General features: G+C 45.8%; 1 protein-coding gene across 3 annotated transcripts in view; it reads left to right on the top strand.

Moving 5' to 3' along the window:
• The first annotated feature begins 4,083 nt into the window (after positions 1-4,083).
• Positions 4,084-26,478, top strand: part of CCM2 (CCM2 scaffold protein) — a 76,620-nt gene continuing 54,225 nt past the window's right edge. For all 3 annotated transcript variants that reach the window (XM_035253332.3, XM_035253334.3, XM_035253333.3), the window contains exon 1: positions 4,084-4,247. In XM_035253332.3, coding sequence (XP_035109223.1) covers positions 4,218-4,247 — 30 coding nt within the window. In that variant the 5' untranslated portion in view covers positions 4,084-4,217. The remainder of the gene's footprint in view (positions 4,248-26,478) is intronic.

Consider the following 26,478-nt stretch of genomic DNA (forward strand, 5'->3'; position numbering starts at 1 on the left):
CTGGGCAACAGAGGGAGACTCTGTCTCAAAAAGAGAAAAGAAATTATTAGAGAGGCGGAGCATGACAGCTCACGCCTGTAATCCCAGCACTTTGGGAGGCTGAGGTGGGCATATCACGAAGTCAGGAGTTCGAGACCAGCCTGGCCAACATGGTGAAACCCCGTCTCTACTAAAAATACAAAAATTAGGCCAGGCACGGTGGCTCACGCCTGTAATCCCAGCACTTTGAGAGGCTGAGGTGGATAGATCACAAGGTCAGGAGTTCAAGACTACCCTGACCAAGATTGTGAAACACTCTACTAAAAATACAAAAGTTAGCTGGGCATGTTGCAGTTTAGGGGTTCAGGGGAGCCCTCAGTTCCCCAGAGAGATCATTTCTCCAGGTTCTTGGTCTATCAGTCCCCGAAGAGTGGGAGAGGAGACCACGGCACAGTGTGTAGTAAATGCCAGACTCAAAAGTGTTTGTAGAAAGTGATTTATTCAGGTAAAGAAGAAAAAGGAGGAGAGAAAGAAACAGCTAACTCTCACACTGAGTGAGAGAGTCCAGACAGATGGATTCCAGGAGAGGAAAGCAGCTTCCACACTGAGTGGAAGGGAATAGAGAGAGAGAGCTGGAGGTTAGGAGGGGAAGACAGGCTTCCATGAGAGTGGAAGGGGACTCCAGAGGGGAAAGCCAAGAGAAAGACAGCTGCCACAAAGGGAGTGTTCGTGGAAGGGGACCGAAACATGGAGTCTGAAGAGGTGTAGAAGAAGGGGACTTTTAACCTCGGAGGAACCCCCACCTTCTCTAAGACCCCGGGCCAATGAAAGGAGTTCCTCAGAACTTCCGCTGGAGTGATTGACTTTTGACACTTTCCTGTGCCCTGGAAAATTAAAACAGAAACCGTCAAATCTCCCGGATGGATGGAGAGAGGTATGAGGGGGGCATGGCGCTGGGAAGTTCTTGCCCTTGAAACTACGCCCCCTGGTGGACCCAGAAAGAGAACACATTCCCCCAGGCATGGCGGTGGGTAATCCCAGCTACCTGGGAGGCTGAGGCAGAGAATTGCTTGAACCTGGGAGGCAGACGTTGCAGTCAGCCGAGATCACATCACTGCACTCCAGCCTGGGTGACAGAGTGAGACTCTGTCTCCAAAAAAGAAAAAAAGAAATGCCATTGTCTCAAAAACCTCTCTCTAGGAATCTCATCCTATAACCAGGAAAGATCAACCAAGAGACTGGGAGTTGTCATAGACTTTTTGACTGTTCTTCTGAGGATATCTCCAAGAGATTACCTGACGGGGGACTTATCTGCATAGTAAAGCAATCTTTGTTCTTGTGCAGATATGTCCCTCAGCTTCCCAGAGATGAGGGGCAGAACTCACCAAGTCCAAAGCTCATACAGTTTTCCCTACAACGGCCAGAGACAAGAGACAAGGAAAGCAATGTTTATTTTGGAGAGCCAGTGAACTGAGAAGATGGTGGAGTAATGTCCTAAGAACCATTTTAAGTTAATATGAATTTCAGCCTCCTTTCATGTTAGGGGAGGTGAAGAGGGAGCGGGCTAAAGTCATCTGGTTGTGAGGGGGATGTGAAACTCCTTTGTCCTTGATTGGGTCACAGTTTTTTGTGACAGTGTTTCACTCTGTCACCCAGGCTGGAGTGCAGTGGCACGATCTCGGCACACTGTAACCTTACTTCCCGGGCTCAGGCGCTTTTACTGCCTCAGCCTCCCAAGTAGTTGGGATTACAGGTGTGCACCACCACACTCAGCTAATTTTTGTGATTTTTTTTTTTTTGAGAGAAAGAAAGAAAGAAAAAAGGAGTGAAGGAGAGGAAGAAAGAGGAAGAAAAAGAGGGAGAGACAACGGAAATGTTGCTTTATTTTAAAAAATGAGTATTAATAATGGCCAATCAATATTTCATTTAAACCTATGAGTAGGTGTGATGTGGTATTGACAAGAATGTATATTTTGTGTATTTAAAGTGGAGAGCTCTATAAATATTTATTGTTTACTTGTTATGGATCTGAGTTCGAGTCCTGGATATCCTTATTAATTTTCTGTCTCATTGAGTCTAAGTCTCTATGTATCTGGGTTTTAGGATCCTTAGCTCTTATTGTTGCATTGATCCTTTTACCACTATATCTTTGTTGCTTTAAAATCTATTTTATCAGATGCGAGAATTGCAACTCCTGCTTTTTATTTATTTATTTTGGCTTTCCATTTGGTTGGCAAATCTTTCTCCATCCCTTTGTTTTGAGTCTTTGTGTATCCTTGCATGTGATCTGGATGTAGCATACCGTTGGGTTTTGGCTGTATCTTTTGATTGGGGGATTTAGTCGATTTAAATTTAGGATTGCTGCCATTTGATGTTAACTGGCTGTTTTATCCCTCCGTTGATGTAAATTCTTCTTTATGTTGATGCTCTTTACTTTTTGGTATTTTTTAGAAAGGCTAATACTGGTTGTTTCTTTCGATGTGTAATGTTCTTTCAGAAGCTCTTGTAAAGCAGGCCTGGTGGTAATAAAACCTCTGAGTACCTGCTTTTTGTGTTTTTTAATAGAGATGAGGTTTCACCATGTTGGTCAGGCTGGTCTTGAACTCCTCAAGTGAGCTGCCGGCTTCAGCTTCCTAAAGTGCTGGGATTACAGGCATGAGCCACTGCGTATGGCCCATTAACGACCTTAACATTGTGTCTTCAGCAAAGGAGGAATGCTTAAAGGGCCCAGCTCCATGTTCTCAGAGCAGGAAATGAGAAGTGAATGTGGAGCTGAGAGACGATACACTGACAACTGGTACAGTATCCAATACTTAAAAAAAAAAAAATCAGTTGAGGCGCCGCGTGCAGTGGCTCACGCCTGTAATCTTAGGACTTTGAGAGGCCCAGACGGCTGGATCACGAGGTCAGGAGTAGGAGTTTGAGACCAGCCTGCCAACATAGTGAAATCCTGTCTCTACCAAAAAAACAAAAAATTATCCGGCTGTGGTGGCGGGCACCTGTAATCCCAGCTACTCAGGATGCTGAGGCAGGAGAATCGCTTGAACCCCGGAGGCGGAGGTTGCAGTGAGCAGAGATCACGCCACTGCACTCCAGCCTGGGCGACAGTGCGAGACTCCGAGTCAAAAAAAAATTCTGTTGAGACAAATACTGGTTCCCTTTGTTACCAGTTTACATTCTAGTTGTGCTACAAAGTCCTTACTGGCAGGTTGGTTTAGTGGCAAAATAGCAGACCTGCTGGTGACTCCAATTTGCAGTGTGTTTTTGGGCGAATATCCATTCCCGGGACCTCATGTGGAAAATTTGTAAATTATGCCAGATGACGGTAAGGTTCTGCGATTTTATTCTGATAGAGGCTGTACATCCTTGTTGTTGCATTTCTACTTTCCGAATGTGTTTGTCCAAAGCAAGGAGACTTTAGAACACAGAAATATTAGAAAAGGGATTCCCTGTGGCTCAGGAAATAAAACGGGACACAAGAAAAAAGCAAACGGCACCGCACCCAGACTCACGGCGGGACGCCCCGCCCCTCAAGGGGGCCCGCCCCCTCTCGCCCCTCCTTCGCCATCTGCCGGCCACGCCCCCTCCCGCCGGCCACCGCCCCCTTTCAGAGGCCTGAGCTCCGCCTCCCGAAACGCGAGGCAGGCTGGGAAGTCGGCCGCCGTAAAGATGGCGGCAAATTGAAAAAGTTGCAGCTGCTCCCGCGCGCGCTGTCGCGCGCGCTGAGGAGGCGGAGCGAACTGGAGGCTGGACAGGTGCGTTCTCGCGGCCCTGAAGAGGCGAGATGGGGGTAGGAGTGTTTCCGGCTCTCCCGAAGGGCGCGGGGCGGGCTGGGGGCGGGGCAAGGCAGGCGCGTTCCCGGCCGTCCTGAAGGGGCAGGATCTTCAGCCTGTGGGCGGTGCTCTCGCCGTGAGCGGGGCCAACGGGCTCCGTCCTCCCTGAAGGGGCGGGGACTTATCCCCGCGGGTCCGATTTCCTTGGGCTTGAAAGTGAAGATGAACGACAACTGTGGGCGGGGCCTGCGCTGGGGCGGGTGGGGCCTGCGCTGGGCTGGGGGCCGGCTCCCTCGGGCCCGGAAGTGCGGGTGCGGGGCGCGGCTGGGGCGGAGACTTCGGGGCCCGGCTAGCGGGCGGCGCCTGTAGCGCGGGGGCGGCGGGCCCGGGACGAGCATGTAGCTGCCGCTGGCGGCGGGGCTCCCGGGGCGGGCCGGGCGGGCCGCGGGAGCCGCACGCGGCGATATGGAAGAGGAGGGCAAGAAGGGCAAGAAGGTGAGCGTATGCGGGCGCGTCCTGCTGCGGGGGTCGGCGGGCGGCTGTGTTGGGGGCCAGGGTCGGGTGGGCGGGTGTTCCTCGGGGCCCGGGCGGGGGTGGCGAGCCCGCTGGAGGGGCGGGGCGGGGCAGGGCGAGACCCCGGACAATGGTCAGGTGGGCTTGCGCGGCCGGGCAGGCAGGAAGCGCCGCGCCTTTCCTCCGGCTCGGGCAGCGGCTCGCCCCAACCTCGGCCCCAGACGGCCTTCTCTGCGCGTCGGGACCTGGGGCTGCAGAGGAAGTGGGCCCGGCGAGGGGCCAGAAAGCTGTCCAGGGCTGGAACTGGAGCCAGTGGGCTGTGTGGTTAACGTGGAGACGTTTGCTGCTCACTGGACTTCGTTTTTGGATATCCAGTAAAAGCAAGGGTGGCCTTCACCTCATGGCCAGCTCACTCGTCCAGTATCACTCAGACCTAAAACCATTAATTGATTTTAGTGACTCTACTTTTGGCAGTGGGATTTAGGACATAGTTCAATGTTTAGGACATAGTTTAGGACATAGTTCATAGTCAAACCCCAGTTTATGTAGTTTTACAAAATGTGGCTTTAATTACAGTAAAAGGGTACAGTAGTTAATAAACATTTTAAGACTGGAAAAACGATGTAGATTGAGCTATAATTAAAGTGGAAAATGGATTTTAATAAAATTATCTTTTTCAAATAAATGCTTTCTAATCACGTCTTGGGTATCATTTTCTTTTTGATGTGTGTGTTCTCACTTTTATCCCCAAGTTTAAAGCCGACCTCGATAAGTCCTATGATTTTACTACCCTGTACTCTGTAGGGCAGTGTCCTTTAATTGACAAATACCACCTTGTTTGACAAGGTGCCCCATTTAAAAGTCCTGTTTGAAATAGAATGTAGCCAGGTGGCCTTCAGGGAGTCCTGTGGTGCTGCTTCTCTACTTTCTTAACTCATTGTTTCATGTTGGGACCATGCATGTCTAATTTAGGTGCAACATAATATAATTTGCGGTTACCTACAAAGATGTTTTAAGACTGGAAGGTAGCTCAATATAGTGAGTGATTCAGCCTGCAGGCGTTAGACTAGACAGGGGCGCTGCGCACAGAAGAGGGAGGAGCCAAGCAGAGGAAAAGGAGTTAGCTGGAAAAGAGAGGTGCAAACCCAGTGTGACTGCTTAGAAGGGACCATCACGCCCGATTGTGGATGATGCTGAGCTGTGGGAACTGAGCCATCTGTTCTACGGGATGCTGGGATCTAAGAGCGTGCTGAGGACTGATGACCTCACTGTGAATCGCTTAAAGGAGTACATGGCTCATCTACCTGTGTGTGATAGGCAAGGATGGGATTGAGTGATTTTTTTTTTTTTTCTGGAGCTGTCAGCTTTGGTAGAACATGAAACATCCAGCAATATGGAGAGAGAGAGAGAGAGAGTGAGTGAGTTTGGGGGCAATGAAAAAATACAGGCATAAACAAGGTTAGTTATTAATTTCATTGTCTCTACTAGAGGAGATAATTGTTATGTGGTTGCTTAAGCCAGGAGTTTTGTGTTTTTCTCTGTATTCCACCACTTGTCTTAGCTTGTTTTCTGTAGACAAGCCAGACAAGGAGCTTTGGGGCATGGATTCTTTTGCAGGTCATGACTTAACACACTTTACCTTGTGTACTCTGCCAATTACAAGCTGGCAGAACCTTCCTGCTCGGTTCCCACATACCGTGTGAGGCCACCTCTAGCTTAAGAATTTTGGTAGTTAAATCATTATCATTAAGGTAAATTAACCAAAAATACCTGCTGTAAACTTACACACAAATTCAGATATAAATAGCAGAAGTGATGACAATAGTTTTATGAAAGTACAATTTGGACATTTAAATTCTTCTAAGTTAGCTCCTTTAAAAAATGCAGAATTAGGCTGGGCATGGCAGCTCCTGATTGTAATCCAGCACTTTGGGAGGCTGAGGCAAGCGGAGTTTGAGACCAGCATGGGCAACAAAAAATACAGAAATTAGCCAGGTGCAGTGGTATTCACCTGTAGTCTCAGCTGCTTGGGAGGCTGAAGCAGGAGGATCACTTGAGCCCAGGTGGGCCTTTTGTTTTGTTTTGTTTTAGGTCTCAGTCACTTGTCTTGGTGTCTTGCCAAGCAGTGATTCAGGCTTGTTCTACCACGGCCCATTTTCCTCAGGATGCAGGAATCAGTGAGTTGGCAGAGAACTGATGGACTGAAGTGCGTTTCATGGAAATTTGGTCCCGGTGTAGCACTGCCCTTTCTCAAGCCACCTCGGCACATGTGGTTATGATAATTGTACACCTGGGTTTCCTCAAGTGGGCCATGTTCATTTAAAAAATGTCTGTTGAGCCCCTCTTTTGTCCTGTGAAACTCACTGGGTGATGGGGATGCAGGAAGAGCTTGTGGCCCCAGGAGGTGATGGGGAGATGGATCAGTCGTGGGTACCTCTGAAAGAATGAGTGTGTTGATAGAAAAGTCCACTGGCCATTAAAGGCGTGGGCCCTGGGGAGAAGTGACCACTTGGGGCTGCCCTTCTGTCCTGATGTCTGCAGAGTGGTACTTTTTAGCCTACAAGTCCTGTTTTGGGGTTTGGAGTATAAGGTTCCTACCTACAGTATGGACATGTGTTCTGTGCACTGTGGTACAATTCTGTCAAGAAGTAATTCCTTTTCATAAGAAACTTGGATGTACACTTAAGTTGGGTTGTGTATTTTTTTTTTTTTTTTGAGACGGAGTTGCGCTCTTGTTACCCAGGCTGGAGTGCAATGGCACGATCATCTCGGCTCACCGCAACCTCCGCCTCCTGGGTTCAGGCAATTCTCCTGCCTCAGCCTCCTGAGTGGCTGGGATTACAGGCACATGCTACCATGCCCAGCTAATTTTTTTGTATTTTTAGTAGAGATGGGGTTTCACCATGTTGACCAGGATGGTCTCGATCTCGACCTCGTGATCCACCTGCCTCGGCCTCCCAAAGTGCTGGGATTACAGGTGTGAGCCACCGCGCCCGGCCATGCGTGTATTTTTATACTCAGATCACAGTCTGAAAAAGCCATCTTCTCAGAGCTGGGCGTGCTGGCTTAAGCCTGTGATCCTAGCACTTTGGGAGGCCGAGGCGGGAGGATCACTTGAAGCTAAAAGTTCAAGACCAGCCTGGCCAACATGGTGAGACTCCATCTCTACTAAAAATACAAAAATTAGCTAAGTGTGGTGGCATGTGACTATAGTCCCAGCTACTCAGGAGGCTGAGGCAGGAGAATCGCTTGAACCCAGGAGGCAGAGGTTGCAGTGGGTTGAGATGCCACTGCACTCCAGCCTGGGCAGCAGGGTAAGACTCTGTCTCTCCCCCCTCCCCCCCACCCCCCCCAAAAAAACATCTTGTGACCTTAACCTTGTGGGTCTTGGCTTCTCTGCTGCCTCTGGTCTTAGGTTGCTCCACCAGGTGGCTATGATTGCAAACTGAGCAAAGTTAAACATTTTTGCATTGATCTAGTTTATTTGTGTTGTTTAAGGTAGAAAAAGTTTATAGGCTGAGTGCCGTAGCTGTGCCTGTAATCCCTGCACTTTGGGAGGCTGAAGTGGGAGGATCACCTGAGCCCAGGAATTTGAGACCAGCCTAGATAACACAGTGACACCCTATCTCTACAAAAAATAAGAAAATTAGCTGAGCATGGTTGTGCCTGCCTGTAGTTCCAGCTTCTTGGGACGCTGAAGGGGGAAGATCATTTGAGCCCAGGAGGTTGAGGCTGCAGTGAGCCGTGATTGTGCCACCGCCTGAGTGACAGCAAGACATGTCTCAAGAGAAAAAAAAACAAAAACAGCAAAAGGTTGTAAAGTTCCCTAGAAATGTAGGACTAGATGTTAAATAATAATAAATGATTTATTTTGTTGGGTATGATAATTAAGTTCTCATCTGATAGGCGTGTATACTGAGATATTGGGAGGTGAAATCATTTGATTTCTGGGGTTTGCTTTACTAAAAGTAAAAATAAAGGGAATAGCTGAATGCTTCGGTAATGGTTATACATTCTTCCATCTACTTTTGTGTATTTTTGAAAATTTCCATAATAAGAAGTGGAGAGGAAAAGATCCCCTAGGTTACAGGCACTGAGCTATTAGCTGCTGTAGTCATTGTTGGATGGTGTCTGCGGAGAACTGAAACGTGTCAGGATTGGACCAGCACCTTTTCACATTTGGTCAGTGCAGGCGCCAGAAAGCCATACCTTCTCCATGCTGACCTGATGTGGACACAAATGTGTGTCTGTATAACTGAAATGAAAGTTTACTTTAACGGTCTGATTTTTTAATTGTTTTTTTTTTTTTCCATTAAAACTGATGGTCATGGCTGGGCGCAGTGGCTCACACCTGTAATCCCAGCACTTTGAGAGGCTAAGGCAGGCAGATCACCTGAGGTCAGGAGTTTGAAACCAGTCTGGCCAACATGGTGAAACCCCATCTCTATGAAAAATACAAAAATTAGCTGGTGTGTGGTGTGGGTGCCTCTAACTCCAGCTACCTGTGAGGCTGAGGCAGGAATATCTCTTGAACCCGGGTGGTGGAGGTTGCAGTGAGCCGAGATCGTGCCACTGCACTCCAGCCTGGGTGACAGAGTGAGACTCTGCCTCAAAACAAACAAAAAAACCCCTGGTGGTCATGACCCACTAAACGGACTCTATAACTGTCCCAAGCCATACTTGGGTTAAGAAGGTGAATTGGACCTGCTGTGTTTTGTTTTATCTTTCCTCTTGGGTAGCTAGCACAGCGATTTTTGGATGGCAGCTTGGTAACTCAGGGTCAGGAGGCTGGAGAAGCTGGCAGGAGGTGCCCAGCAGAGAACCTAAGGCAGCCAGTAGATGAGGCCACTATTGGCAACATAAGGCTGGTTACTCTTCTGTCTTGAGGAGTTACCATTTACATAGTATGTATTTATTAATTTTCAACATAGAGTCAGATTCTGTCATAATTTAGATTCAGAAAGCACATCAGAACCTTCGAGGGCTGCTCAGAGCACCCCTTCAGAGGAAGATAGTATAAAGCAAAACATTTCTTTTAGCAGTAGTATTGCAGTGAAGGGCTACTCTCTGCACATGAGAAGGGCACCTGCAATCTGCCCCGCTCGGGCGCTTACTCTTGATCTTCCAGTTTCTTCATTTCCATCAGCAGTGCCCCCTGCTGGTCACTCAGCAGTGTAAATACATGGTCATGATTAAGTCCTATAAATCTAACTGTTCAGCGTTTAAATCATCCTCTATTTACTTGTTGGTTTACATGGTGCGATACATGTTTTTAATGAGATAACTAGGTCATGCTTGCCCGTTACATGCATAGCGTACCAAGAAGAGGGTTAGGGATGTTGCACTTAGGAAAGTAGGTCACTTATACCTAAAATGGGAGAGTAAGGGGAGATCTAGGATGTCAGAAGACACAGGGAGCAGGCAGCAGCCACTTCCAGACAGGTTGGGACTGGGACTGTGTCCTGCAGTTCAGAAATAGAGAAGAGGTGGAATGGGCCTCCTAGTCCTGCGAGGGCCTTGGGCTGGGGAGTTTGGTGTTGGTTCTGTATGCACTTGAAGCCACCGGAGGTGTTCTGCATCATGCGTTCACTTGACCCATTAAACTACTGTTCGTTAGCACCAACGGTGTCAGACACAGATGCTGGAGACTGAACTGTGTAAGGTGAGCCTGTGGCCTCAGGGTGGGAAATGCAGCCTGGAAATAGATGGAGGAAGCAGGCTTTGGTAAGAGTGATCAGGAAAACCTTAATGAAAACTTTAAAAGCAAATGTAAAGAAAAAAAAACCATGTAATGACGCTCCTGTGCCCATGTGTGGGCAGTTTCGTGTGCACTTCTCCTCATCCCTGTTTTCCTGTCTGTATGCTGAATCCCCTCAGAGTCATGTGCTGAAGCCCTCACCTCCTGGACCTCAGGGATGTGACTGTATTTGGAGATGGAGTCTTTTTTTTTTTTTTTTTGAGACAGAGTCTCGCTGTGTTGCCCAGGCTGGAGCGCAGTAGCTCAGCTCACTGCAACCTCTGCCTCCTGGGTTCAAGCAATTCTCCTGCCTTAGCCTCCTGAGTAGCTGGAATTACAGGCATGTGCTACCATGCTCAGCTAATTTTTCTATTTTTAGTAGAGACAGGGTTTCACCATGTTGGTCAGGCTGGTTTCGAACTCCTGACCTTGTGATCTGCCCACCTTGGCCTCCCAGAGTGCTGGGATTACAGGTGTGAGCCACTGTGCCTGGCCTGGAGATGGAGTCTTTAAGGAAGTGATTAAGGTAAAATGAGGTAATTTGGTGGGTTCTAATCCAATCTGACTGATGTCCTTATAAGAAGATATTAGGACACAGAGATAAAGAAATGATCAGACAGGGCGTGGTGGCTCACGCCTGTAATTCATGCACTTTGGAGGCCAAGGTGGGTGGATCACCTAAAGTCGGGAGTTCAAGACCAGCCTGACCAACATGGCGAAACCCTCTTTAAAAAAATAAAATAAAATAAAATAAATGATCGTTTGCGGACATATGAAGAAGATAGGCATCTGCAAGCCAAGGAGAGAGTCCTCAGGAGAAACCACCTTGTGTTTACCTTGATCTTGGGCTTCCAGCGTCTAGACTCTGAGACAGTATGTTTCTATTATTGAAGCCACTGAAATCTGTAGTACTTAGTCCTGGCAGCCAAAGAAGGCTAATGCACCAGGGGATTTTGAACCAAATCCTGGAGTTCAGTTTGTTTGTATATAGGAGTGCAGTAGTAACTCATCAAGACAGAAGAGTAGCAAGCCTTATGTTACTAGTCATTCTGACCTCATCTGCTGGCTGCCTTAGGGTCTCTGGGGTGAGTTCTGAGGACCAAGTCTACATGGTCAACATGGGCATGGAAGAGCTGCTCAGAGGGACAGGACAACCTTCACTGTGTTATATGCAGACCGTAAATCACAGCACACTCTTGGTGGTTGGGAGAATGTGTGTGGTGTTTTGGGAGCTGGCACAGTGAGGGTTGTCATTCATTTCACCTGGGACAGGCTTTGTACTCTGGATCTATGGGGGGAACAGTGAGCCCAGCCGTGTCCTCTGTGTGCATCGCTGTGTCCTTGTGGACAGTGGATCTTTGTTAGGGCACTTTGTGCTCCTTGGCTTTCTTACCCTCAATCAAGAACAGCAGCTGCTCTTGAAAGGATTCTGCAGGTCTGAGGGAGTTTACATTTGGATTTCTCAGTGGAACCACTCAATTTTTTTTTTTTTTTTTTTTTAGTAGAAATAGGAAATTTTTTTGTTAGCCCTGTGTCTGTGCCAAAAATGTGACATTTTTCTTTTTCTCCCAAGTGTGCCCAAACAGTAACAACTTTTTGCTTGGATTATGTTAAGAATTAGGGCATTTGATCACAGGCATTAGACGTGTGTGCAATGAAAGTGATCCCCTTTAATATGCATAGGAGGAACATGGAATTTGGGCTTTTGTTTGCAGCTTAGGATGGTGAGTCTTGTAACCCAAGGAGGCTTTTCACTTTTCTGAAAGTGAGAAGACTGGTCAGCCTAAACCCGTGGTGTTACTGTTCTTACTTAAGGGAAACCTAGTGAGGAGTAGGAGATACCATTTCACATATGTTGTTACTTGCACCTTGGAGAAGAAAAAGCGAGAAGCCTTTATTTAAATATTTATGTCCATTCTGTAGTTTAAAATTTCATGCAGGTTTTTTTTTTTCCAAGAAATCAAATTTGCTTCCTGTGTGTTGTCACCATGAGCTCTCTGGTCAGGTGTGGAAACTGAATGTTTCCCTTGTTGGTTTACACGGTGGGGTACATGTTCTTAGTGAGATACCTTGATCAGGTCTGTCAGTTCTGGTGCGTGTTGACTTTCTGTCACACGTCAGAAGATACCCTAGGTCTGATTATGTCTGGCTGATTTATTACTGCCATTAGGTGCGTCTAATTGGGTATAGACTGCAACCAAAGCCCACCTGCCTGTGCACATTGAATGTCAGGCTGATTGCAGGTTCCTTTCTTTCTTTCTTTTTTCTTTTTTTGAGACAGAGTCTTGTTTTGTTGTCAGGCTGGAGTGCAGTGGCTCAATCTCGGCTCACTGCAACCTCTGCCTCTCAGGTTCAAGTGATTCTCCTGCCTCAGCCTCCCTAGTAACTGGGACTACAGGTACGTATCACCACGCCCAACAATTTTTGTATTTTTAGTAGAGATGGGGTTTCACTGTGTTGGCCAGGATGGTCTTGGTCTCTTGACCTCATGATCCGCCCACTTCGACCTTCCAAAGTGTTGGGACTACAGGCGTAGCTACCGCGCCTGGCCAAGTTCAGGTTCAAGTATTGCCTGTCTTCCTTGAAAGAGGAATGTGTAGCCTCTGTGTCTGCTTTTTCCAGCCCATTCTCCCACCTCCATTATTTTTTTATGAAAAGTTTTGAATACACCGAAGTTGAAAGAATTTACAGTGAGTACTTGCACACCCACCTCCTAGATTCTGCCACTAATGTTGGCTATACTTGTTTTATCCCATATCTAGCATCTGTTTATCACTCTGCCTACCCATCAACCCATTTTATTTTTCTGATGGATTCCCCAGTAAATTGCAGACATTGCTTCACTTTGATCTAAATACGTCAGCATGCATGTCATTAACTAGGGTTCAATATTTGCTTATAGCTTGCTTTCTTTTTTATTATACTTTAAGTTCTGGGATACATGTGCAGAACGTGTAGGTTTGTTACATAGGGTACATGTGCCGTGGTCATTTGCTGCACCCATCAACCCGTCATCTACATTAGGTATTTGTCCTAATGCTATCCCTCCCCTAGTCCCCCACCCCTCAACAGGCCCCAGTGTGTGATGTTTCCCCTCCCTGTGTCCATGTGTTTTCATGGTTCAACATGCATGTATGAGTGAGAACATGCGGTGTTTGGTTTTCTGTTCTTGTGTTAGTTTGCTGAGAATGATGGTTTCTAGCTTCATCCATGTCCTTGCAAAGGACATAAACTCATCGTTTTTTATGGCTGCGTAGTATTCCATGGTGTATCTGTGTCACCAGTCTTTCCTTGATGGACATTAACAGTTTTCTTTTGATGTAAAATTATGTAACAATGAAATGTACACTTTTTTTGTTTGTTTTTTAAAACAGGGTCTCTCTCACATAGACTGGAGTATGGTGGTGCAATCATGACACACTGCAACCTTGACTTCCCAGACTCAAATGATCTTCCCATCTCAGCCTCCTGAGTAGCTAGGACTACAAGAGAATGCTGCCATGCCCAGCGAATTTTTTATTTATTTTTGAGATGGAGTTTCACTCTTGTTACCCAGGCTGGAGTGCAATGGCGCGATCTCGGCTCACCGCCACCTCCGCCTCCTGGGTTCAGGCAATTCTCCTGCCTCAGCCTCCTGAGTAGCTGGGATTACAGGCACACGCCCCCATGCCCAGCTAATTTTTTGTATTTTTAGTAGAGACGGGGTTTCACCATGTTGACCAGGATGGTCTCGATCTTTTGAGCTAGTGATCCACCCGCCTCGGCCTCCCAAAGTGCTGGGATTGCAGGCTTGACTTTTTTTATTTTTCGTGGAGGTGAGGTCTCGCTGTGTTGCCCAGGCTGGTTGTGAATTCCTGGGCTTAAGCAATCCTTCTGTCTTAGCCTGCCAAAGTGTTGGTATTATAGGCGTGAGCCACTGCGCCTGGACAAATACACATATCTTTAGTGAACATTATCTAAATTTTGACAAATGTATACTCCTACATAACTGAAACCCCTACCAAGAAATAAAACATTACCTACCATCACTGAGAAAATTCCCTTAGGCCCTTTAGCAAGTCTTTCCTCCAAGGTACTACTGTTTTGATTTTTTTTTTTCCAGCATAGTTTCGTTCATTCTAGGATTTCATGCAGATGAATTCATATAGTATATATTCTTTTGTGCAAGGATCACTTTACTCACCATGATGTTTTTGAGATTCATCCATGTTGCTGAATAGATCAGTTGCTGAGTAATATTTTGTTATTTGTTTATGCTGTGATTTGTTTATGCATTTGTTGGAGATTTAGTTTCTAGCTTGTATTCTGAAAAAGCTTCTGTGAACATTTGTGGATGAGTCGTTGTATGAACGTGTTTTCATTTCTTTTGGAATACCTAATAATAGAATTGCTGAATTTTTAAATTTTGAGACAGGGTTTTGCTCTTGTTTCCCAGGCTGGAGTGCAATGGCGCGATCTTGCCTCACCGCAACCTCTGCCTCCTGGGTTCAATTGATTCTCCTGCCTCAGTCTCTCAAGTAGCTGGGATTGCAGGCATGCATCACCATGCCTGGCAAAAAATACAAAATAATTTTGTATTTTTAATAGAGATGGGGTTTCTCCATGTTGGTCATGTTGGTCTTGAACTCCTGATCTCAGGTGATCCACCCACCTGGGCCTCCCAAAGCATTGGGATTGCAGGCGTGAGCCACCTCGCCTGGCCTAAACATTTTATTTTTGATTTTATAATTGTTGGGAGCCCCCCTGTGTGAAAACTTGCAGAGCAGATTTCACAATACGGGAGATTGAGCCCAGAAGCAGTATCCCCTGACAGACGGAAGTCGAGATAAGGAAGCCAGGGACAAAAAATGAGGAGAATCTAGCTAAAAGATAACTAGATGGACGAAACCAGGTGGTCCTGCACTCATGAGGAACAATGTTTCTTGCTACATAAACATATTTTTGAGCACCAAAGATATTATTGTCTTCTATAGCCACTTATTGTTTAGCTGTCAATTTATTGTATGGAACTTCTGATTTAGATACTTGACATCAGTGAGATCTTGAGAATGTATATATTCTGAGCCTTGGAAGAATAAAATTGCCCGTGAGAGCACTATCTCTCTCGGCCCTCCTGACCCCAGCTGTCTGTCTCATTTTCTTCTTGCGCACCCCCCACTCAGGTTGGAAACCTCTTGCTGGACAAGAATTCCCTCCAGATATAATGGTTGCTTTATTTATTTATTTACTGAGATGGAGTCTCACTCTTTTGCCTGGGCTGGGGTGCGGTGGCTCAATCTTGGCTCACTACATCCTCTGCCTCCTGGGTTCAAGAGATTCTCCTGCCTCAGCCTCCCAGGTAGCTGCAGTTATTGGTGCCCACCACTATGCTTGGTTAATTTTTGTATTTTTAGTGAGATGAGGTTTCAACATGTTGGCCAGGCTTCTCAAATTCTTGACCTCAAGTGATCTGCCTGCCTTGGCCTCTCAAAATGCTGGGATTACAGGTGTGAGCCATTGCACCCTGCCCTGGGTAATTTTTTAAAAAGTTTTTATACAGTCAATGTCTTAGTATGTTGTCCAGGGTGGTCTTGAACACCTGGCATAAAGCCACCTTGGCTTCCCAAAGTGCTGGGATTACAGGCATGAGCCACTGCATCCAGCTGATTCTGTCAGTTACTGAGAGAGGGTGTTAAGTTCTCTAGTTATTATTTTGGAATTGTATTTCCCTGTAGTTAGTTTTTGGCTTCATGTATTTTGAAGCTCTGTTGTTGAGTACATACACATTTAGGATCATAATTTTTTTTTTTTTAAGATGGAGGCTTGCTCTTGTCATCCAGGCTGGAGTGCAGTGGCAAGATTTTGGCTCACTGCAACCTCTACCTCTGGGTTGAATCTATTTTTCTGTCTCAGCCTTCTGAGTAGCTGGAATTACAGCTCTGTGCTACCACACCCAGCTAATTTTTGTATTTGTAGTAGAGATGGGGTTTCATCATTTTAGCCAGCCTGGTCTTGAACTCCTGACCTCAGGTGATCCGCCCACCTTGACCTCCCAAAGTCCTGGAATTACAGATGTGAGCCACTGCACCCAGCCCATAAAGTCTTGAAATGAATCTTTTTCATTATGAAATGATAGTCTTTTTTTCTAGTAACACTTCTTGTCCCAATCTCTTGTCTGATATTAGTATAGCCACACTGTGTTCCTTTTTTACTTTAGAGACTTAGGCAACTGCTAGAGTCTCGCTCTGTCGCCCAGGTGAGAGGGAGGCCTGTTTGATTGATTGTTTTTGAGACTGAGTCTCGCTCTGTCACCAGAGCAGTAGCACAATCATAATTCATTGCAGTCTTGAACTCTTAGGCTCAAGCGGTCTTCTGCCTCAGCCTCCCAGGTAGCTGGGAATACGTGTGTGTGTGTGTGTTTTGTTTTTTTTTTTTTTTAGAGATGGGGGTCTCACTGTGTTGCCCAGCTGGTATCAAGCTCCTGGCCTCAGTAATCCTCCAGCCTCAGTCTCCTGAGAAGCTGGGGTTACAGGCATGAGCAAGCAGCCATGCCCAGTTACCCCACTTTCTTACGCTGCGTGTTTGCATGATATATCTTTCAACATGTCTGAAGTTTTAAACTTAATGTTTTATAAACAACATTTTGTTATAGCTTGCTTTTTTATGTAGTCTGACAGTTTCTGCCTTTTGTTTGTTTGTTTTTGAGACCGAATCTTGCTCTGTCACCAGGCTGGAGTGCAGTGGTGCAATCTTGGCTTAGCACAACCTCTGCCTCCCGGCTTAAAGCAGTTCTCCTGCCTCAGCCTCCTGAGTAGCTGAGACTATGGATGTGCGCCAACACACCCAGCTAATTTTTCTGTCTTTAGTAGAGACGGGGTTTCACCATGTTGACTAGGATGGTCTCGATCTCTTGACCTCGTGAACCACCTGCCTCGGCCTCCTAAAGTGCTGGGATTATAGGCGTGAGCCACCACGCTTGGCCAGTTTCTGCCTTTTAATTGTGAAGTTTACATTTATATATTTATTTATTTCTCTTTTTTAAATTGCATTTTAGGTTTTGTGGTACATGTGAAGGACATGCAAGATTGTTGCATAGGTACACACATGGCAGTGTGATTTGCTGCCTTCCTCCCCATCACCTATATCTGGCATTTCCCCCCATGCTATCTCTGCCCAACTCCCAACCCCCTGCTGTCCCTCCCCTGTTCACCCCCCCCCGACAGACCCCAGTGTGTGATGTTCCCCTCCCTGTGTTCATGTGTTCTCATTTTTCAACACCTGCCTGTGAGTGAGAACATGTGGTGTTTGATTTTCTGTTCTTGTGTCAGTTTGCTGCAAATGATGGTCTCCAGGTTCATCCATGTCCCTACAAAGGACACAAACTCATCATTTTTGATGGCTGCATAGTATTCCATGGTGTATATGTGCCACATTTTCCCTGTCCAGTCTATCATTGATGGGCATTTGGGTTGGTTCCAGGTCTTTGCTATTGTAAACAGTGCTGCAGTGAACATTCGTGTGCATGTGTTCTTATAGTAGAACGATTTATAATCCTTTGGATATATACCCAGTAATGGGATTGCTGGGTCAAATGGAATTTCTCTTTCTAGGTCCTTGAGGAGTCGCCACACTGTCTTCCACAATGGTTGAATTAATTTACACTCCCACCAGCAGTGTAAAAGTGTTTCTATTTCTCCACATCCTCTCCAGCATCTGTTGTCTCCAGATTTTTTAATGATTCCCATTCTAACTGGCGTGAGATGGTATCTCAGTGTAGTTTTGATTTGCATTTCTCTAATGACCATTGATGATGAGCATTTTTTCTATGTTTGTTGGCCTCATGTATGTCTTCCTTTGTAAAGTGTCTGTTCATATCCTTCGCCCACTTTTGAATGGGCTTGTTTGTTTTTTTCTTTTACATTTGTTTTAGTTATTTGTAGATTCTGGATATCAGCCCTTTGTCAGATGGGTAGACTGCAAAAATTTTTTCCCATTCTGTTGGTTGCCGATTCACTCTAATGACTGTTTCTTTTGCCGTGCAGAAGCTGTGGAGTTTGATTAGGTCCCATTTGTCTATTTTGGCTTTTGTTGCCAATGCTCTTGGTGTTTTGGTCATAAAGTCCTTGCCCATGCCTATGTCCTGAATGGTTTTGCCTAGATTTTCTTCTAGGGTTTTTATGGTGTTAGGTCTTATGTTTAAGTCTTTAATCCATCTGGTGTTAATTTTAGTGTGAGGTGTCAGGAAGGGGTCCAGTTTCTGCTTTGTGCATGTGGCTAGCCAGTTTTCCCAACACCATTTATGAAACAGGGACTCCTTTCCCCATTGCTTGTTTTTGTCAGGTTTGTCAAAGATCAGATGGTTGTAGATGTGTTGTCTTCGAGGCCTCTGCTCTGTTCCATTGGTCTGTATCTCTGTTTTGGTACTACTACCATGCTGTTTTGATAACTGTAGCTTTGTAGTATAGTTTGAAGTCCGGTAGTGTGATGCCTCCTGCTTTGTTCTTTTTGCTTAGAATTGACTTGGCTATGTGGGCTCTCTTTTGGTTCCATATGAAGTTTAAGATGGTTTTTTCCAGTTCTGTGAAGAAGGTCATTGGTAGCTTGATGGGGATAGCATTGAATCTGTAAATTACTTTGGGCAGTATGGTCATTTTCACGATACTGATTCTTCCTAACCATGAACATGGAATGTTTCTCCATCTGTTTGTGTCCTCTTTTATTTTGTTGAGCAGTGGTTTGTAGTTCTCCTTGAAGAAGTCCTTTACGTTCCTTGTGAGTTGTATTCCAAGGTATTTTATTCTCTTTGTAGCAATTGTGAATGGCAGTTCGTTCTTGATTTGGCTCTCTTTAAGTCTGCTATTGGTGTAGACGAATGCTTGTGATTTTTGCACATTGATTTTATATCCTGAGGCTTTGCTGAAGTCGCTTATCAGTTTCAGGAGATTTTGGGCTGAGATGATGGGGTCTTCTAAATATACAGTCATGTCGTCTGCAAATAGAGACAATTTGATTTCCACCTTTCCTATTTGAATACCCTTTATTTCTTTTTCTTGCCTGATTGCTCTGGCTAGAACTTCCTATATTGAATAGGAGTGGTGAGAGAGGGCATCCTTGTCTAGTGCCGGATTTCAAAGGGAATGCTTCCAGTTTTTGCCCATTCAGTATGATATTGGCTGTTGGTCTGTGAAGTTTACATTTAATATAATAATTGATATTATTGTGTTTAAGTCTGTCATTTTGCTTTTTGTTTTCTCTTTCCCTTTGTGCTTTCTTCCTTTGTTTCTCCTTTTTGGTTGAGTATTTATTTTTCTTTTTTATTATTGTAGGCAGAGATGATTAATAGGTATAAGGTTGAGTATTTTTAACTCTGTTCTATTTCTACTGGCTTTTTTGCTGTAACTCCTCTAGATATTACTATATATATCCATATCTTGTCACAGATTAGTGTCTATGAATGTTGTATCATTTCTTTCTTGTATAGTGTAAGAACCTGTCAGCAGTATCATTCCATTTGTACTCCCTCCTGTTATTTGCACACTTTGGGGCATAAATTTTTTTCTTTTTTTTTTTTTTTTTTTTGAGACGGAGTTTCTGCCGGGCACGGTGTCTCGTGCTTGTAATCCTAGCACTGTGGGAGGCTGAGGCGGGCAGATCATGAGGTTGAGAGATAGAGACCATCCTTGCCAACATGGAGAAACCCTGTCTCTACTAAAAATAAAACATTAGCTGGGTGTGGTGATGTGTGCCTATAGTCCCAGCTACTTGGGAGGCTGAGGAAGGAGAATCGCTTGAAGCTGGGAGACGGAGGTTGCAGTGAGCTGAGATCGTGCCACTGCACTCCAGTCTGGCGACAAAGCGAGGCTCTGTCTCAAAAAAAAAAAAAAGAGAGAGAGAGATCAAGACAGAGTTTGGCTCTTGTTGCCCAGGCTGGAGTACAGTGGTACAATCTCTGCTCACTGCAACCTCTGCCTCCCAGGTTCTAGCAATTCTTCTGCCTCAGCCTCCTGAGTAGTGGGATTGCAGTCATGTGCTACCATGCCCGGCTAATTTTGTATTTTTAGTAGAGACAGGGTTTCTCCCTGTTGGTCAGACTGGTCTCAAACTCCCAACCTCGTGTGGTCCACCTGCTTCGGCCTCCCAAAGTGCTGGGATTACAGATGTGAGCTACTGTGCCTGGCCATATTTTTTTCTATACATGTTATAAATCTTACATTACATTTTTTTTGCTTGAAACAATAGACTTTTCACCTTTTTATATTGAAATGATTCAAATATATATATACGTAGTAGATATAAATCAGGCAGAGTATATACAGAGGACACAGAGCACCCATATACCTTCCACCCAAATACCTCAAGTTTTAACGTTTCTGAACCATTAAGAATAAACTGTAGACCAGGTGTGGTGGCTCACACCTGTAATCCCAGTACTTTGGGAGGCTGAGGTGGCCGGATCACGAGGTCAGGAATTTGAGACCAGTCTGGCCAACATAGTGAAACACCATTTCTACTAAAAATACAAAAAATTAGCAAGGTGTGGTGCTGTGCACTTGTAATCCCAGTGGAAGGCTGAGGCAGGAGAATCGCTTGAACCCAGGAGGCGGAGGTTTTGGGGAGCCAAGATCACGCCATTGCACTCCACCCCGGGCAACAATGCAAGACTCTCTCTCAAAAAAAAGAATATACAGTAGAACTATAGATATAATGTCTGTGACCCTTTAACACTTCAACTGTACCTTCTTCGGTACAAGGGGACTCTAACCTCACCATTCTGACACCATTGAAATCAGGGAATTGACATCCATTCCATCTTGCTGCATAATTCATGACCCCACCCAGACTTGCTGATTTTTATGATACCTTCTTCATATAGCTCTAGGATTCATAGATTTTATAGATGCAGGATTATGTGTTGCATTTGGTTTGAATGTCTCTTTAGGCTCTTTGAATCTGAATTGGTTCCTAGTCCTTTCTTGTCTTTGATGATTGATATTTTTGAAGATTATGGGGCAGTTACTTAGTAGAATGTCCCTCAGTTGGGTCTGTTTTCATGACTTTAGTATTTTTGGTAGGACTGCCACAGAGACCATGTATTCTTCTCATGGCATCATATCAGGGAAAATTATGTCGATTTGTCCCATGTTGGTGATGTTAACTGTGGTTACTTGGTTAAGATAGTGTTGCCAAGTTTCTTCATTTTAAAATTCTTATTTCTTCTTACTTTACTTGCAAGACTGCAGTCCTCTAGTATCCTTATTTATTTTGAAGCTCAAATTGTCCGAAACTCAGCCAGTGGGAACCACTTGAAGCTGGCTGTGGTGTCTTTTTTTTCCTTGCCTTTTTTTTTTTAAAGACGGGGTTTCACCATGTTGGTCAGGCTGGTCTTGAACTTCTGACCTCAGGTGATCTGCCTGCCTTGGCCTCCAAAGTGCTTGGATTACAGGCGTGATCCACCACGCCCAGCCTTTTATTTTAATTTTTAATTTCAGTGAAAAAACAAACATGTAACAAAATTTACTGTCTTAATCTTTTTTTTGGCCATGTTCCCCAGGCTACTCTTGAACTCCTGGGCTCAGGCTATCCTCCCACCTCGGCCTCCCAAGTGCTGGGATTCCGGGACTGAACTACCACACCTGGCCAGTCTTAACCATTTTTAAGTGTACAGTTTAATAGCACCAAGAATATACATGTTGTACATCTGGCATCTTTTTGACAAGTCCTTCTCATCCTTCTTGTTTTTTCAACACTTTCTTTTTTTTATTTGAGACATAGTCTCTCACTGTCGCCCAGGCTGTAGTGCAGTGGTGCGATCTCAGCTCACTGCAATCTCCGCCTCCTGGGTTCAAGCAATTCTCCTGCCTCAGCCTCCCGAGTAGCTGGGACTACAGGTGTGTGCCGCTATGCCCGGCTAAGTTTTTTGTATTTTTAGTAGAGACGGGGTTTCACCATGTTGGCCTGGATGGTCTTGATCTCCTGACCTCATGATCCACCCGCATCGGCCTCCCAAAGTGCTGGGATTATAGGCATGAGCCACCTCACCCAGCCTCTTTGAACACTTTTTTACATTTGCTAAAATAAGATGTTTTAGGCTAATCTTATTTTTCCCTGTCCCAGGCCTGGAACCAGGCAGTTGGCTAAGGAGTCCTTCTTGCTTTTAGTGGAAATGGTATTTGGAGACCAAGGTCTGTTCGGTAGATGTGCTCATTGCTACTAAGGTGTTTTTTTTTCTAGGTTCTCTTAGCAGGCAGAGCTGGGGAAGTTTACATACACAAGCATCCTTCTTTTTTGGATCTATTTATGTATTAAAAATTAGAGTTCAGGCTGGGTGTGGTGGCTCGTGCCTGTAATCCCAACACTTTGGGAGGCCGAGGCGGGTGGATCATGAGGTCAGGAGATTGAGACCATCCTGGCTCTGGTGAAACCTCAACATGGTGAAACCCCATCTCTACTGAAATGCAAAAAATTAGCCAGATGTGGTGGCATGTACCTGTAGTCCCAGATACGTGGGAGGCCGAGGCAGGGGAATCACTTGAACTCAGAAGGCGGAGGCTACATTCATACCTTGCTTTTCCAACAGTGAGAAACCTGGTTCCTGTTTTCTTCGGTGTATTTGCCCTTTGCTTAGTCTCCCTATAGGTCAGTACTCCTAGCTGTGCCAGCCAGACTCAGCTGAAGACATGCCACTGTTCCCTCCCCACAGTCTGCTGCTGGGCATGCTGTCCTGAAGCTGAACTAAGAAATATTCCCTTCCCCTTCCTGGGTTCACCGGCCAAAAGCTTGGGTTTGATGAAAGGGTGGGGGAAGTGAGGATGAAAAAAGGGAAAAGGCCAGTTACGCAGCTCAGCCCTGACTGTGCTGTTCCTGGGCCCTGCGGAACACATTGGCTTAAAGTGGGCTTGGCTAGCTCGGTTTCCCCATGTCTTGCATGTTGAGCCAGAGTTGGTTCCAGACATGCCTGCCCTAATCCTCCTGCACCTGTGCCAATCCAGAACTGGCCATGGACATTGTGGACATCACTGGCCGAAAGTGCGGCCCTGAGGAAGGGGAAGGGATAGTGAGAAGACAAGGGATAAAGGCCAGTTGGAGAGCTCATCTCTGGACATGCTTCTTGTCTTGTCCTTGACATACATGCTGACCCATTGCTGGGCCCTGGCATTCTGCCCTCTTCAGCTTGCCACACTGATACCGCTCCCATTCCTCATCCCCCTCATCCTGTAAACAAAGGGAAAACCACAATTTGACTTAAAAAAAAAAAAAAAGAAAAATATTGATCTTTTCTATTTATTCCTCTGTTTATCATTCCTCTGGAATATTTCCACCTGGAATAATTTACGTTTGGACTTGTCAACTTAAAATTCAAGAGATCTACATATTTGGAAAGGATACTTTATTTCTTACAAAGGGGGCTGGCCATCCCACAGGCTGGAAAGGCTAGCCTTTGGCAGAGTCTGAAAGGTAGGCAGGTCAGAGGAGGAGGAGGATTTGGAACAGAAATTTGTGCTGAATGGGTTGACCGAGTTTGTATATTCAACAGGTTATAGGAGGAGTTATGAATATTCATGGCTGGGGGGGTCCTGATGCATGTGTACTGAACAGACATGCTTTTTTTTTTCCCCAGGGTTAATTCATTTTATTTTTCTTGTATAAAAACCCTATGTTGTAGCCACAGCTGGAGCCTGGGTCCTCTGCACGGAGACTCTGGTGTGGATCTTGATGAGGTGGTCCGTGAATTCCTGTTAGGGAGACTGGGTGAATACAGTCTCCTTCCAAAGGTCAGCGGTCAGGTAGCTATAGGTCTTAGAGGTGGACTTGGTGAAGTTACCTAGGGTGGCAGTGCAGCCCCTGGCTGAGGTGTAGCAGTCATCCATACCAGCCATCAAGAGCAGTTTCTTGGGCACAGGTGCCAAGACTATGTCAGTGCCCCTGGGTGCGGGGATGAGGTACACCAGGACAGAGCCTCAGCAGCCTGTCACCTTGGAAGGGATGGTGGGGGGCTTACCAATCTTGTTCCTTCAGTAGCCTCTGCCCGGGGACAATGGAGAGCTTGGCCAGGATGATGGCCTTGTGGATGGCAGTGGCCACCTCCTTGGAGCACTTAAAACCCAGACCAGCATGGCGTTTGTGGTCCCCAGTGCCAACAACGCCTTGAACCTGGTATGCTGGCCAGCACGGGTCTGGTTCATACCGGCATAATCTTCAAACTCTCTTTCTTGAGAGAGGCCCCCAAGGAAAAAGTCAGTGAGCTCACATTCCTTGATGGTCAAGGAGAAGAGATAGATCTCCTCCAGGGATTTGATCTTCATGTCCTTGACCAGGCAGTTCAGCTTGGTGATGGGCATCCACTCCTTATCCTTGGCCTTGCCTTTGCAAGCTCCATGGCCTTGGCCTTGACTCCGGCCTGGTCAACGGCTGTGACCTTGGCCCCAGATGCCACTGCTGAAACCTCTGGGGAAGCCACCACAGTTCTCTATGCCAGTGCCCTTGGGGCCTCTGGGCCCCCTGGCTGCACCAGCGCCATCCACCATTTGGTGTTTTCTTGGAGAAGAAGCCAGACATGCATTTTATTTTATTGTTTTATTTTTTGAGACGGAATTTTGCTCTTGTCACCCAAGCTGGAGTACAGTGGCACGATCTCAGTTCACTGCATCCTTGACCTCCCAGGTTCAAGTGATTCTCCTGTCAGCCTCCCGAGTAGCTGGGATTACAGGCACCCACCTCCACAACTGGCACATTTTTCTGTTTTTAGTAGAGACAGGTTTCACCGTGTTAACCAGGCTGATCTCAAACTCCTGGCCTCAAGTAATCTGCCTGCCTCGGCCTCCCAAAGTGCTAGGATTACAGGTGTGAGCCACCACAGCTGGCCTAATTTTTGTGTTTTAGCAGAGACGGGGTTTCACCACACTGGTGAGGTTGGTTTCGAACTCCTGACCTCAGGTGATCCGACCACCTCAGCCTCCCAAAGTGCTGGGATTACAGGCATGAGTCACCACGCTTGGCCCAAACATGCATGTCTAAAGAACTTTTAGGTTCAGGGGTACATGTACAGGTTTGTTATATATGTAAACTTCTCTTATGGGGGTTTGGTGTATAGATTATTTCATCACCCAAATACTAAGTGTAGTACCTGACAGTTACTTTTCTTGACAGGCATGTTTGTATTCCATGTTCACTTTGGGGTGGAGACAACATTTAAATATATTATAATCAGGCTGCGTACCTCAAAAGGTGAAGCAAGGATAACAGGGCACTCAAGTACACAGCCTCCGTAAACTGGCTAGAACCAGTTCATGGTTGGTTGTCTTGTCAGGAGAGAGTTACTGAAGTCAGTCTTATCTAGTCACAGCTGTAGTTTTGGCTTGTGGAACAGGAGGTCAGTTAGCATCTGGTAGTGAGCTGCAATTGTTTTCCTATTGCTTATCCAGGACAGTGCTTGTTTGACAGCTAGACAGAAACCTGTGGCAGTTGGAACAGAGTTATCTTTAAGAGTAGGACTGTGGGCCAGATGTGGTGGCTTATGCTTGTAATCCCAGCACTTTGGGAGGCCAAGGTGGGTGATCATGAGGTCAGGAGTTTGATACCAGCCTGACCAACACCGTGAAACTCCATCTTTACTAAAAATACAAAAAATTAGCTGGACCTTGTCGTGGGTGCCTGTAATCCCAGCTACTCGGTAGGCTGAGGCAGGAGAATTGCTTGAACCTGGGAGGCGGAGGTTGCAGTGAGCCCAGATCGTGCCACTGCATTCCAGCCTGGGCGACAGAGCCAGACTCCGTCTCAAAAAAAAAAAAAAAGTAGGGCTGTGTGGCTGGGTATGGTGGCTGGCATGTGTAATCTCGGCACTTTGGGAGGCTGCGGAGGGCAGATCAGGAGGTCAAGGGATTAAGACCATCCTGGCCAACATGGTGAAACCCCGTCTCTACTAAAACTACAAATATTAGCTCGGCGTGATGGTATGTGCTTGTAGTCCCAGTTAGTTGAAGGCTAAGGAAGGAGAATCGCTTGAATCCAGGAGGCAGGGGTTGCAGTGAGCTAAGATGGCACCACTGCACTCCAGCCTGGGCTACAGGCAAGACTCCATCTCAAAAAAAAAAAAAAAAAGTAGGACTGTGTGACCAAAGGTCTTAGGTCTCGTTTGTAATTTGTTATTTTATTGCCACAAAGTCCATTCTGTCAGTTTTATGTTCTCTATTTTAACATTAATGGTGGTTAGTTGTGTCTAAACTGCAAAAGGGAAGAAATATAATGAGGTGTGCCTACCCTCCCATCTTGTTGTGGCTGGGAACTCAGTTTTTAAGGTTTCTTTGGGGTCCCCTTGGCCAAAACTGGCTTTGTTCAATCAGTTGGGGTGTTTAAGATTTTATTTTTAGTTCTTAGCCTGAAGACCTTGCTTAGAATTTTTCATGGTGTAGGTCTGACACATTGTTTCACCTTTTATTTTCTGAGAATATCTTTATTTTGTCTTTATTTTTGAAGGATAGTTTTATAGCAGTAGTCCCC

Source organism: Callithrix jacchus, chromosome 11 (genome assembly GCF_049354715.1).
Source record: "Callithrix jacchus isolate 240 chromosome 11, calJac240_pri, whole genome shotgun sequence".
NCBI classification, from domain to species: domain Eukaryota; kingdom Metazoa; phylum Chordata; class Mammalia; order Primates; family Cebidae; genus Callithrix; species Callithrix jacchus.